This window comes from Mytilus californianus, unplaced genomic scaffold (genome assembly GCF_021869535.1).
Source record: "Mytilus californianus isolate M0D057914Y unplaced genomic scaffold, xbMytCali1.0.p SCAF_6, whole genome shotgun sequence".
In the NCBI taxonomy this organism is placed as follows: domain Eukaryota; kingdom Metazoa; phylum Mollusca; class Bivalvia; order Mytilida; family Mytilidae; genus Mytilus; species Mytilus californianus.
The window spans coordinates 77,696,904-77,709,217 of NW_026262712.1; the positions used below are offsets into that span (position 1 = coordinate 77,696,904).

General features: G+C 34.5%; 1 protein-coding gene across 1 annotated transcript in view; it reads left to right on the top strand.

Moving 5' to 3' along the window:
• Nucleotides 1-12,314, top strand: part of LOC127706327 (uncharacterized) — a 207,329-nt gene that overhangs the window by 111,710 nt on the left and 83,305 nt on the right. Inside the window, exon 10 of the mRNA XM_052210860.1 lies at nt 2,814-3,089. Within this exon, the coding sequence (XP_052066820.1) occupies nt 2,814-3,089 (276 nt within the window). The remainder of the gene's footprint in view (nt 1-2,813; nt 3,090-12,314) is intronic.

Genomic DNA, 12,314 nt, shown 5'->3' on the forward strand with positions numbered 1-12,314 from the left:
ATTATTTGATTGGTTAATATATATAAACAGTCAGCGTACTCGTCACGTCATTCTTTTCAGTTCACTTTTACTTGAGACACGTTTTTTTTTTAACAGTCGCTTAGATTTTTAACTTAATTGTTTCTTATCATGTCGCAGCAACAAATTCGTTCAGATGTAGCTATGGTACGTTATCGTGATAGTTTAATTTAAATATGCCTTTTTAGGTAATTTGATGTGTGTTTCCACTAGAGAAACCATTCTTTAACTTTATTTGCACCGAGAGTCAAGATAAATTGCACCGGGTGCATTATAATTCAGTAAATAGCTTCCGTAAATTATTGATCTTTTAGAGAAAAGTTGTGATTATAAATTACGTTTTATATTTAGATAATGTTACAAATCAGCTGATTCGTTAAATATATTTAATCCGTTTATAGCTGTAGTCAAATTTAGCGGTGCATCCAAGTTTTGATTTGGCGCACCACATCTACTTCGGTGTCTCTGCACCGTATAAGGCAAAATGTATATACATTGATGAGGCAATGTACCCTGATTGGAAATGACAATTTATTGCTAAATTATAAACCGTGGTGCAACAGCACCTCATTTATACCGTAACGTCACCTGAACCTTAGGTGCAATTGAACCTCAGGTGCAACTGCACCTCACCAGATATATTTCAACTTAACTATGAGATCGATAAATTTATACCTTTTTAAGATCTATGTATCCTCTTGGGGCTCCTTTTGTGTATCATATAATGTCATAAGTTTATAGTATAATTTATTACTATTGTCAAAACTGCATAGTTTCATGTTGTGCCTTAATACAGAAATAAACAGGGTGTGAACCTTTAATAGTTTTATGTCTCTGTAAAGCCAAAACAGTTATAGTTATAGTAACAGGTCGAACCTTTTTGGAAGTTTAATTTAACATATATACACATTGATATGTCGTCGTCTCATCAGTGGTCATTGCGCTGACTGGAGAAACACGTTGTGGTGGCGACGCAACACATGTTCAGGTTTGTCATTGTTCTCATTGTTGGATGTCATACGGTGACGTCATTTGGTCTCTGATTGAAAGTTGTTGGCTCATTGAGATTTTTTACGTGGTACATGGCCACTTAAGTTGTTGTAAGACGTAGACGTATAGTGACGTTAATATGTTGCAAACCAACTTTAATTCACATTGAAAATACATAATACATGTAGAGTGGGGCGCATATATTCGCTTGGGACACAATTTCGCCGTTTTATGATTTTGAGGTGTAGAAACTTCAAAGAATTGCTGAAATGGAAGAAATATGCCGTTAAATTATATTTTTATAACAAATATGATTATTTTTTAAACTTAGAAAAAATTTCGGCACTTACCGCAAAGGACCGAAAAACGGACAACGATTTTTGGCCAATTTCCTGAATGAAAAAAAAAAATTCAAAGAAGTATTTCTTAGTAATTCTTTGACTGATTGCCCTAAATTTCAGTTCTTTACACCTTTGAAATGTCTGCTATTCATCTATAATGAAATTGATTTGATAAATATTGTTTAAACCTGCAGTTATTTGGTTTTAAATAGATGTGTAAAAACGGCGAATATGTGTCCCCTATGACAAAACATCAGGAAATATCAAATAGCCTTTAATCTAACTTTTCAGATGAATTTTTTTTCAGAAAAACACGTTTTCAAGCTATGATTATTTTGCTTTTGATGTTATCTTCATATAGAAATATCAGTATACTTCAAAAACTTAAAGGTCTGAACATAAACTGCAGAAAACATGGAAAATTATGGCGAAAATGAGCACCCCACTCTAGTAATATATATTTATTTCGAATGTTAACTTGAAGTTTCCCACAGCTATGTTATGTGTGTGCTCCAGTGTTAACACTGGCATTAGTACGAGTAACATAGTATATATATAGTACCGGAAAATTTAGCGGGGTTGCATGCATGATTAAGTCGTGCAGAATAGTATAGACTAAAGTCTTTTTTTCTGACTGTCCGTCTATGAATGAATGGATGAGTAAATGATCGTAAATATATTGTTAACATAGCGTATAGTATAGTACAAAATGTAAAGCATACTAGCTTTACTCTTTTGAAAAAAAATTATATGGTTAAAAAATTATTCCATTGTTTCGAACAAGCCATCAAACTCCTGTTGAAAGCCGGATTTTAATTTACGTCTTCCGATTATGCATTTTTTTCTATAACGAAATCGGATCCTGCTTTGTGAAATTTAGGACGAAACCGGGTCTTGCACATTGACAAAACAGAGTCCTTCAATTTTGAAATGACCCATTTCTTTCGTTTCATGCACAGAAATACAAATATTGAGGTGCTCAAATTGACTTGTCTTGCAATCTCCGTGTTAATAGTTTTCTTTCCATACAATGTGCACAATTTAAAGAGAAATTAAACATATTCGAGGCAAGGTTCACTCAATTCATCATTTTGATGTGCCTTTTCACTTATTTATCCATTAGTTTAGAACCGTTGTAGAAAATATTACATCTCACAATCGAAAACAGTTATATGTGTATGTATATTCTTCAAGAACACAAAAATAACTAATAAATAAACAGAAATCCTACCTTTTCTCTGATTGATAATGGTCCGTCACCGTAACGGATATATGATACTATTGAGTCCAAACATTTTTGGTCGGGGTAGTTTAGACACAGTGGAGAATAGGGTCAAGAAACAAAAACAAGATATTTGATATATGAAGTTAGTTGAGTAATTCATAGTGTTTTGCTGATCAGGATTTACTAAATATACAGAGCTCCTAGCTTTTCTATTATGGTCCTTTGAAATTTTTTTTTAGTAACAGAGTATGTAAAAATTATGAATGCAGAGGCTAAGCTATCAGACAACTCAAATCAGATCCTTACAACACCAGATGATCCAAATGTTCCCTACAATCAACCAGTCAAATGGTCGAACAACAACAAATGGAAATTTTTAGAGCTAGATTTTAGTCTGAAATACCATACCTTCGAAAGGCCACCTGAACCAGACCCTACTGGACAAAAACATTTTGTAACATATTTTCAGTATGACATTGTACAGGCTCTCCTCCAGATTGAACACAGACGTAAGGGTAAGTTTTATGTATCGTGTATCACAAAGCGTGTGTTAGGACTAACAATTTTACCATACACTAGTTTTTGTGACTTAAACCGTTAAAAGACTATAAAAACAACACTTAATAAATTACATGCGTCCCAAGCCCTTTTAAAATACTATAAGTAGCATGTAGACCATGACTGACTTGCTAGACGAGCCTGGCTAAAACCATCGTTGAACACACGTCATGTTTTGTTGGAGACTAAGCAGTTCCAGCTTTACTAGTGGCAATTGTGTTGTTGTTGGTGACTAATAACGTACGTCATGGTTCTCAAATCCTAGTTTTAAGTCGTCCATTAGTGTCAATCAATATCAAGCAATTATGTTTCATTTAGTACATCCACCAAACTCGGCAAATAGCTGTTGTCGATTTAAATGGCTAGCATTTTGATTTCAACATCCCCCATGTATTTGTTGTTCAAATCAGTGTGGTTCTACACAAAATGAAATGAATAGTTCAAAATGAAAAAAAAATCATCAATCTGATCAAAAGCTGATCTACTTTATCTGTTGTATTGTGTATTTAGATGTGAAATATATGATCAACATATTTCTCAAAGGATGACTTTGTTATTGAAATGACATCGTTTATATAGAGTCGATATAGTCTCATGATATTAAATTTAGGGTAATGGTATCTTTTATTCCTTCTTCCAAATAAGTCTTGTATGACTCTACCTCATACGAACTAACGTAGAAATACTTATAGGCGAAAAGTAGGATTTAATAATGTCCCCAATGAAATAATGTCCACCGGACAATATTTACTTATCTAAATGTGTCCCGGACACAATTTCCTATGGAAATATGTCCTCAGGTATGAAAAAGTGTCCATGAACATGGACATTATTTAATACTATAATTCTGTCCAGGTGGACATTTTTTCACAGGACATTATGTCCGCCAGGACATTTTTTGATATCATTAAAGTATTAAATGATATCCATTGCCTTGTTATTACTGGACGTATCTTAACCTATAATTGCGAACCTTAATTCATTGTTACTTTGACAGAGAGTTGTCTCATTGGCACTCATACCATCCTTATCTTCTTATTTATATTTTTTAATATATATACATGTATAATGATTTAAATTCAGACAAGTAACAGATGTTATTCAGTATTATTGTCCTTGGAGGACACAATTCAATCACAATTACTATGACAAACTGTCCTGTAGGTGGACCATATTTTATAACTGTTGCTGTAAAATGCTGTCCACTTAGGGGACAATATTTCATGGCAATGGACAAAAAATACCAAAATTCTTTTTTTCTTTTGTCTTCTTCTCATAATAAATATAGTAAAATTCTTCACATTTGATTTTATACTTTACACACTTCCTTCTTATTGTTCTTCTTTCATTGTCATATATAGCATTAGCTGGTTATTTCTTAGAACTTAAATTTCTCTTTATTCACTTCCATCCATGATTTGTTTGTTTACATTTGTATATTAATCAATTTCTAATCAATCGTTCAGATTTTATAAAAATTCAAGTATAATAAAACTTTTTAATGACCTTTGTATTACTTCCCTTGGAGGACACATTTTAATAGCAACTACTATGAAAACGTGTCCTGTGGGTGGACACTATTTCATAACTTTTGCAGTAAAAATCTGTCCACTTGAGGGACAATATTTCATGGCAATGGACATTATTTAATACCAAAATTCTATGAAAAACTGTCCAGGTGGACACTTTTTCACAGGACACTATTATGTCTTACACAGTGCTAGTTCGAAAAGCATATCCGTTGTCTTTTGGAGAAAAACACTGTCAAATGTAACAAATTAGCTATTTTCGTAAATGTCGGCGGAATCAGTTTATAATATGTATGTGAAGTTAGCAGCCGGTTCGTTATTCGATATTCATATCCAACCGGCTGCTAGCAGTCGGTTCGATATTCAAAATATAGTTGAAAATCATAAAAAAATTAGATACTTGATTACATTAAAAGCATGATTTTCATAGTAAAGAGGACTGATAAGATACGCAAGAAATCGTTTAATGACCTCTTCAAGCTGTCGTAAATTCTCGAATATAAACCCTTTTCTAAGTTGCATATTTGTCTTTATGTAATATAGATTTTTATCAATAAAACAACATCAAAGATGTACTTTTATATATTATATTTCTTAAAACAAAAAGAAAAACCGATAACTCTAGAAATATTTAGAAATATAAATAGAAATGTTTATGGAAAGCCCCAACAAGAAATATACAGTGAAAACCTACCTGAGACCGCTTAAATGAGGGTGAGACCCCCCTGGTCTTTAAATGTCCATACAATTCAAGTAAATCATAGACTGGGTATATATAAAGGTTGTATTCGAAGGATTTCCCAGAATAATGTCATCTTCGATATCTACGGAGGGCTTAGATTGTCACTTTTCAGCTAAAAATTGTCAAAATTTCAGGACAAAGGGCACAGGGCAATGGTGAGAGCCCCCTGATCTCTCAATCTTTCTAATATTATGGAGACATTTAGTTAATAGGTAGATACAAACGTGACTAAAAGGAATTTGGGTACACTTTCTGTCTTCCATGTTTACGGAGCGCCCAAAGTGCCAGTTGGATATTCAAAATATATAGTGAAAACCTACCTGAGACCGCTTAAATGAGGGTGAGACCCCCTGGTCTTTCAATGTCCATACAATTCAACTAAATCATAGACTGGGTATATATAAAGGTTGTATTCGAAGGATTTTCCAGAATAATGTCATCTTCGATATCTACGGAGGGCTTAGATTGTCACTTTTCAGCTAAAAATTGTCAAAATTTCAGGACAAAGGGCACAGGGCAATGGTGAGAGCCCCCTGATCTCTCAATCTTTCTAATATTATGGAGACATTTAGTTAATAGGTAGATACAAACATGACTAAAAGGAATTTGGGTACACTTTCTGTCTTCCATGTTTACGGAGCGCCCAAAGTGCCAGTTGGATATTCAAAATATATAGTGAAAACCTACCTGAGACCGCTTAAATGAGGATGAGACCCCCCTGGTCTTTCAATGTCCATACAATTCAACTAAATCATAGACTGGGTATATATAAAGGTTGAATTCGAAGGATTTCCCAGAATAATGTCATCTTCGATATATACGGAGGGCTTAGAATGTCACTTTTCAGCTAAAAATTGTCAAAATTTCAGGACAAAGGGCACAGGGCAATGGTGAGAGCCCCTGATCTCTCAATCTTTCTAATATTATGGAAACATTTAGTTAATAGGTAGATACAAACGTGACTAAAAGGAATTTGGGTACACTTTCTGTCTTCTATGTTTACGGAGCGCCCAAAGTGCCAGTTGGATATTTAAAATATATAGTGAAAACCTACCTGGGACCGCTTAAATGAGGATGAGACCCCCCTGGTCTTTCAATGTCCATACACTTCCACTAAATCATAGACTGGGTGTATATAAAGGTTGTATTCGAAGGATTTCTCAGAATAGTGTCATCTTCGATATCTACAGAGGGCTTAGATTGTCACTTTTCAGCTAGGTTTTCGCTATATATTTTGAATATCCAACTGGCATTTAGGGCCCTTTGTAAACATGGAAGACAGAAAGTGTACCCAAATTCCTTTTAGTCACGTTTGTATCTATCTAACTGTTTGCTTAATATTAGGCAGATTAAGAGATAGGGGGCTCTCACCATTGCCCTGAGTCTATGAATTAGTCGAATTTAATGGACATTGAAAGAACAGGGGGGTCTCACTGTCATTTAAGTGGTCTCAGGTAGGTTTATGCTATATATTTTGAATATCCAACTGGCACTTTGGGCCCTCCGTAAACATAGAAGACAGAAAGTGTACCCAAATTCCTTTTAATCACGTTTGTATCTACCTATTAACTAACTGTTTGCTTAATATTAGGCAGATTGAGAGATCAGGGGGCTCTCACCATTGCCCTGTGCCCTTTGTCCTGAAATTTTGACAATTTTTAGCTGAAAAGTGACAATCTAAGCCCTCCGTAGATATCGAAGATGACATTATTCTTAGAAATCCTTTCGATACAATCTTTATTTAAAAAGAGTCTATGAATTCGTCGAATTTTATGGACATTGAAAGAACAGGGGGGTCTCACCGTCATTTAAGCGGTCTCAGATATGTTTTCGCTATATATTTTGAATATCCAACTGGCACTTTGGGCCCTCCGTAAACATAGAAGACAGGAAGTGTACCCAAATTCCTTTTAGTCAAGTTTGTATCTAACTTGTAACTAACTGTCTGCTCAATATTAGGCAGATTGAGAGATCAGGGAGCTTTCACCATTGCCCTGCGTCCTTTGTCCTGAAATTTTGACAATTTTTAGCTGAAAAGTGACAATCTAAGCCTTCCGTAGATATCGAAGATGACATTATTCTTAGAAATCCTTTTGATGCGATCTTTATATATATACAGAGTCTATGAATTCGTCTAATTTTATGGACATTGAAAGAACAGGGGGTCTCACCGTCATTTAAGCGGTCTCAGGTATGTTTTCGCTATATATTTTGAATATCCAACTGGCACTTTGGGCCCTCCGTAAACATAGAAGACAGGAAGTGTACCCAAATTCCTTTTAGTCAAGTTTGCATCTAACTTGTAACTAACTGTCTGCTCAATATTAGGCAGATTGAGAGATCAGGGAGCTTTCACCATTGCCCTGCGTCTTTTGTCCTGAAATTTTGACAATTTTTAGCTGAAAAGTGACAATCTAAGCCTTCCGTAGATATCGAAGATGACATTATTCTTAGAAATCCTTTTGATGCGATCTTTATATATATACAGAGTCTATGAATTCGTCTAATTTTATGGACATTGAAAGAACAGGGGGGTCTCACCGTCATTTAAGCGGTCTCAGGTAGGTTTTCGCCATATATTTTGAATATCCAACTGGAACTTTGATGCCCTCCGTAAACATAGAAGACAGGAAGTGTACCCAAATTCCTTTAAGTCACGTTTGTATCTACCTATTAACTAACTGTTTGCTTAATATTAGGTAGATTGAGAGATCATGGGCTCTCACCATTGCCCTGTGCCCTTTGTCCTGAAATTTTGACAATTTTTAGCTGAAAAGATACAATTTGGCCCTCCGTAGATATCGAAGATGACATTATTCTTGGAAATCCTTTTGATGCAATCTTTATTTATACAGAGTCTATGAATTTGTCGAATTTTATAGACATTGAAATAACAGGGGGTCTCACCGTCATTTAAGCGGTCTCAGGTATGTTTTCGCTATATATTTTGCATATCCAACTGGCACTTTGGGCCCTCCGTAAACATAGAAGACAGGAAGTGTACCCAAATTCGTTTTAGTCACGTTTGTATATACCTATTAACTAACTGTCTGCTTAATATTAGGCAGATTGAGAGATCAGGGAGCTCTCACTATTGCCCTGTGCCCTTTGTCCTAAAATTTTGACAATTTTTAGCTGAAAAGTAACAATCTTAGCCCTCCGAAGATATCGAAGATGACATTATTCTTAGAAATCCTTTTGATACAGTCTTAATTTATACAGACTCTATGAATTCGTCGAATTTTATGGACATTGAAAGAACAGGGGGTGGGGGGGGGGGGGGGTCTCACCGTCATTTAAGCGGTCTCAGGTAGGTTTTCGCTAAATATTTTTTCTAGAGTGATCGGTTTTTGTTTTTGTTTTAAGAAATATTAGATATAACATTACAGTTTTGATGTCGTTTTATTGATAAAAATCTATATTACATAAAGACAAATATGCAAATTACATAAGCATTGATAAGGGTTTATATTTGAGGACAACGAGAGTTAAAGACAACTTGAAGGGGTTATAAAACGATTTCCTACGTATCTTTTCACTCCTTTCAACTATAAAAATCATGCTTTTAATGTTATGAAATACTATATGTTTTATGATTTTCAACTAAATTTGAATATCGAACCGACTGCTAGCAGCCGGTTGGATTTTGAATATCGAATATCGAATAACGAACCGGCTGCTAACTTCACATCCATGTTTATAATTAAGTCAGTTTCAGGGGAACCATATATGGTAGGTTAATGATAATAAGTACGCAGCTGTATCAACATTTACACATCTCATATCCATGGAGATTATTTGGCCCCATCCCAAGTCATAGAATGTATACTTTAAGGCTTTCATACGTGCTAGTTCCCTCAACAGTTCCACCGAGTTTATTTGTAATTGATTTCTGTTTACCTTTTAGCGTCTATAAAACAATAATTTCCTTTCTGAAAGATCAATTTTAAAAATTTATGAGAGTTGTTTATTTTCTGACATATGTTATGTTTAGCGTTATTCAGCAATTCATATTGTTAAAACTGGTAAAATATTCCATATATTTTTTTTCTCCTCAAATTCTATGATAATCCCTACCTTTCTGTGGTTCCTCAAAGAACCCATTTTAACCAACTGTCGTGAAGACTTTAATGTGCAGGAAAGGAGATAGAAGAAGACATCGAATTACATTTGCAATCAATCGCAAATGTCATCACGAAATATAGTTTCTATAGTAACATCAGTCATTCAGATTTTTTTCAAACTCTTTCTGCACATATTTGCATGACAGGTCACATTTCTGTAAAAAAAAATGGCTGCCGATGTGAATGGCTGTGTTGTTTCGGTAGGCGACTTCAATCCAAATTTGTGCGATATAAGTCAAAATTCTATTGGTGAAAGTGGATTTGACGGGATTGACGTTGTAAATCAAAGAAGTAATGAGATTTTCAGGGAGTATTCCCCCCGAAATAGCCAAATGGTTCGAATTCTTACCGAAATGAATACTCTATGTCGGTCGAGTGTAAACAATACCGGAGATGGTTACATTGAGTCCCAAAATTCTCAATTAGATGATTTTGTCCCTAACCAAGAATTTATAGCAAAATTAGATGACAATCTTTTCAATCTCCCAAGAGATCTGTATATTCCAAAACTTATAGAAATGACTAACGACATCAAAAATACAATAACATGGTATCGGAGTATCCTTACTAGCAGAGTAAAATCTGTAATGGGGTGCCCAGCAGGGAAACTATATACACGTAAAAGTACAAGTAAGAGCTCGTCAACACTTAAGTACTAGTATGCAAATGATTGTTTTATTCTGTACATGTTTATCAATGATGACAGTTCTGGGATCGAAGAAGTATTCAGAAAAGACGATAGCAAATCAGTCAGCGATCAAAGTACGCTACCGAACTGTAATGTTATTGAACTAAGAGCCACACTACAATCGGCTTTAGAATGTATTTCAGAATTAGAGCGATCAGATACGGAAAACCAAAAAATAATCAAACACATAAAAAGCGAAAACAATGAATTAAAAACTGATCTCGAAAATGTGAATGACATATTAAGTCGACACTGTTTGGCGAACGAGCGAAAATTTATACAATATGACGCTACCACAAACTATTTGATCTACAATCCAAAGCAATTGGAGAATTTAATTTTGATTCTTACACAACCAGCGTTCAAAAAATAGGAGTGAGATGGAATGGTTCAACAAATTACAAGCTTCTCTGGAAAAACAAGTGAACGAATTAAAATTATCAACCCAAAAATCATACGCCGAAAAAGTATCAACAAAAACCCCGTCTCGTGCCTCAAATCAATCGCATCTGAAACAGGTGAACTCTATTCCGAATAGAAGTAATCAGCAGACAAAAATAAATATTCCCGTGTTATCGGCTTACATAGCGAAGTAAATAAATCAGCTAACGGTAACATTTCACCATTATCAACTCCGAAGTCGTTTACGACCACAAATTCGGGCCCGCAAAAAAGTTAACGGTTTGCGTGGAATTGATAAACAATTGAACATGACTTATAAAATAATGGTACGATTGGATGGAGTAACCGAGGACATAGATACATCCCCCGCATATACAGATGAAAACTTCTTTACTGGTGTTAAAAGAAAGATAACGGCGAGATATTATCTCTCGGGCATTAATCCTAAATCCACCAGATCAGGGATTCTAGCTTATCTTGAGAAAGTAAACGTACATGTGACATACGTAAGATTGTTTAACCCAAAACATAGTGCACAGTGAGTATCAGCAAAACTTAATGTTGTTGAAAATTGCGCAGACTCTATTGAATCTCATAATTTTTGGCCGGATGGAGTGCAATGTAGGAAATGATTAAGTAATTATGAGTGGAACCACCGTTTTTTAAACGAAACTGAAAACGAACAGCACCATGAATAAACTCTATTTCAAAATGTGGAATACAAAACTTAACTATTGTAAAGTGCATATTTTTCTTTTGTTTTTGATTATGTCTAGTCTAAAATTATAAGATTGGAATGTTAGAGGCATAATGTCCTCCACTGTTTGTTTAAGTAGTCTTTTGAAATATACAGATTGTGATATTTGTGTAATTTCTGAACACAAACTTAAAAAAAGTTCTCTATATTACATTTCAACTATTGAACAGGGCTACATTTGTATAGGTAAAGCTGAAGACTTACCAAATAGTTATCACGCTTATCATGGGAAAGGCGGTGTTGCTATATTGTACAAAAATACACTATAATTCCTTGTTAGTGAGATGCATGATATTATCTCTGACAAAAATGTAGGTTTACAGATCAAAAGCAAGTCAAATGGGTCAATTTTTATTTTTTGAGCATACTTACCTTCTGACGATAGTAAAGATAATTACAGAAATTAATTGAACATGTTAGATACTTTAGTTTCTTATTATTGTAATTATGGCAGTGTCATTGTAGCAGGCGACCTTAATGCTAGTTGTCGTACGAAAGACAGATTGCATTCAAACCAATATAAATCTATTGAGTTGCAAAAATTTGTTAAAAGACATGATATGTTATTTTCAGGTGGTAAAATTAAGCATACAGGGCCTGATTACACGTTTATAACTAAGAAAACTATGATCGATTATTTTCTTGTAAATAAGAGTGTACTTAGGCAACTGAGGTATTGTGAAATTCTTGACGAGGGTTCGATTAGCAGTACTTCTGATCATTTACCGATAATAGTGGAACTTTTGATAGATAACAATCCACACAGAATAATGAACTCGTATAGCAAATTTCCAGCTTGGCATAAAATTAATGACAAACATATTAGAAATTATCAGGAATCTATAGACGTATCACTGGAACTGTTAACCGACCGAATCATTTCAGACAATGTAGAAGTAGATACTGTTAACACGGAAATTGAGAACATTTAACATGCTGC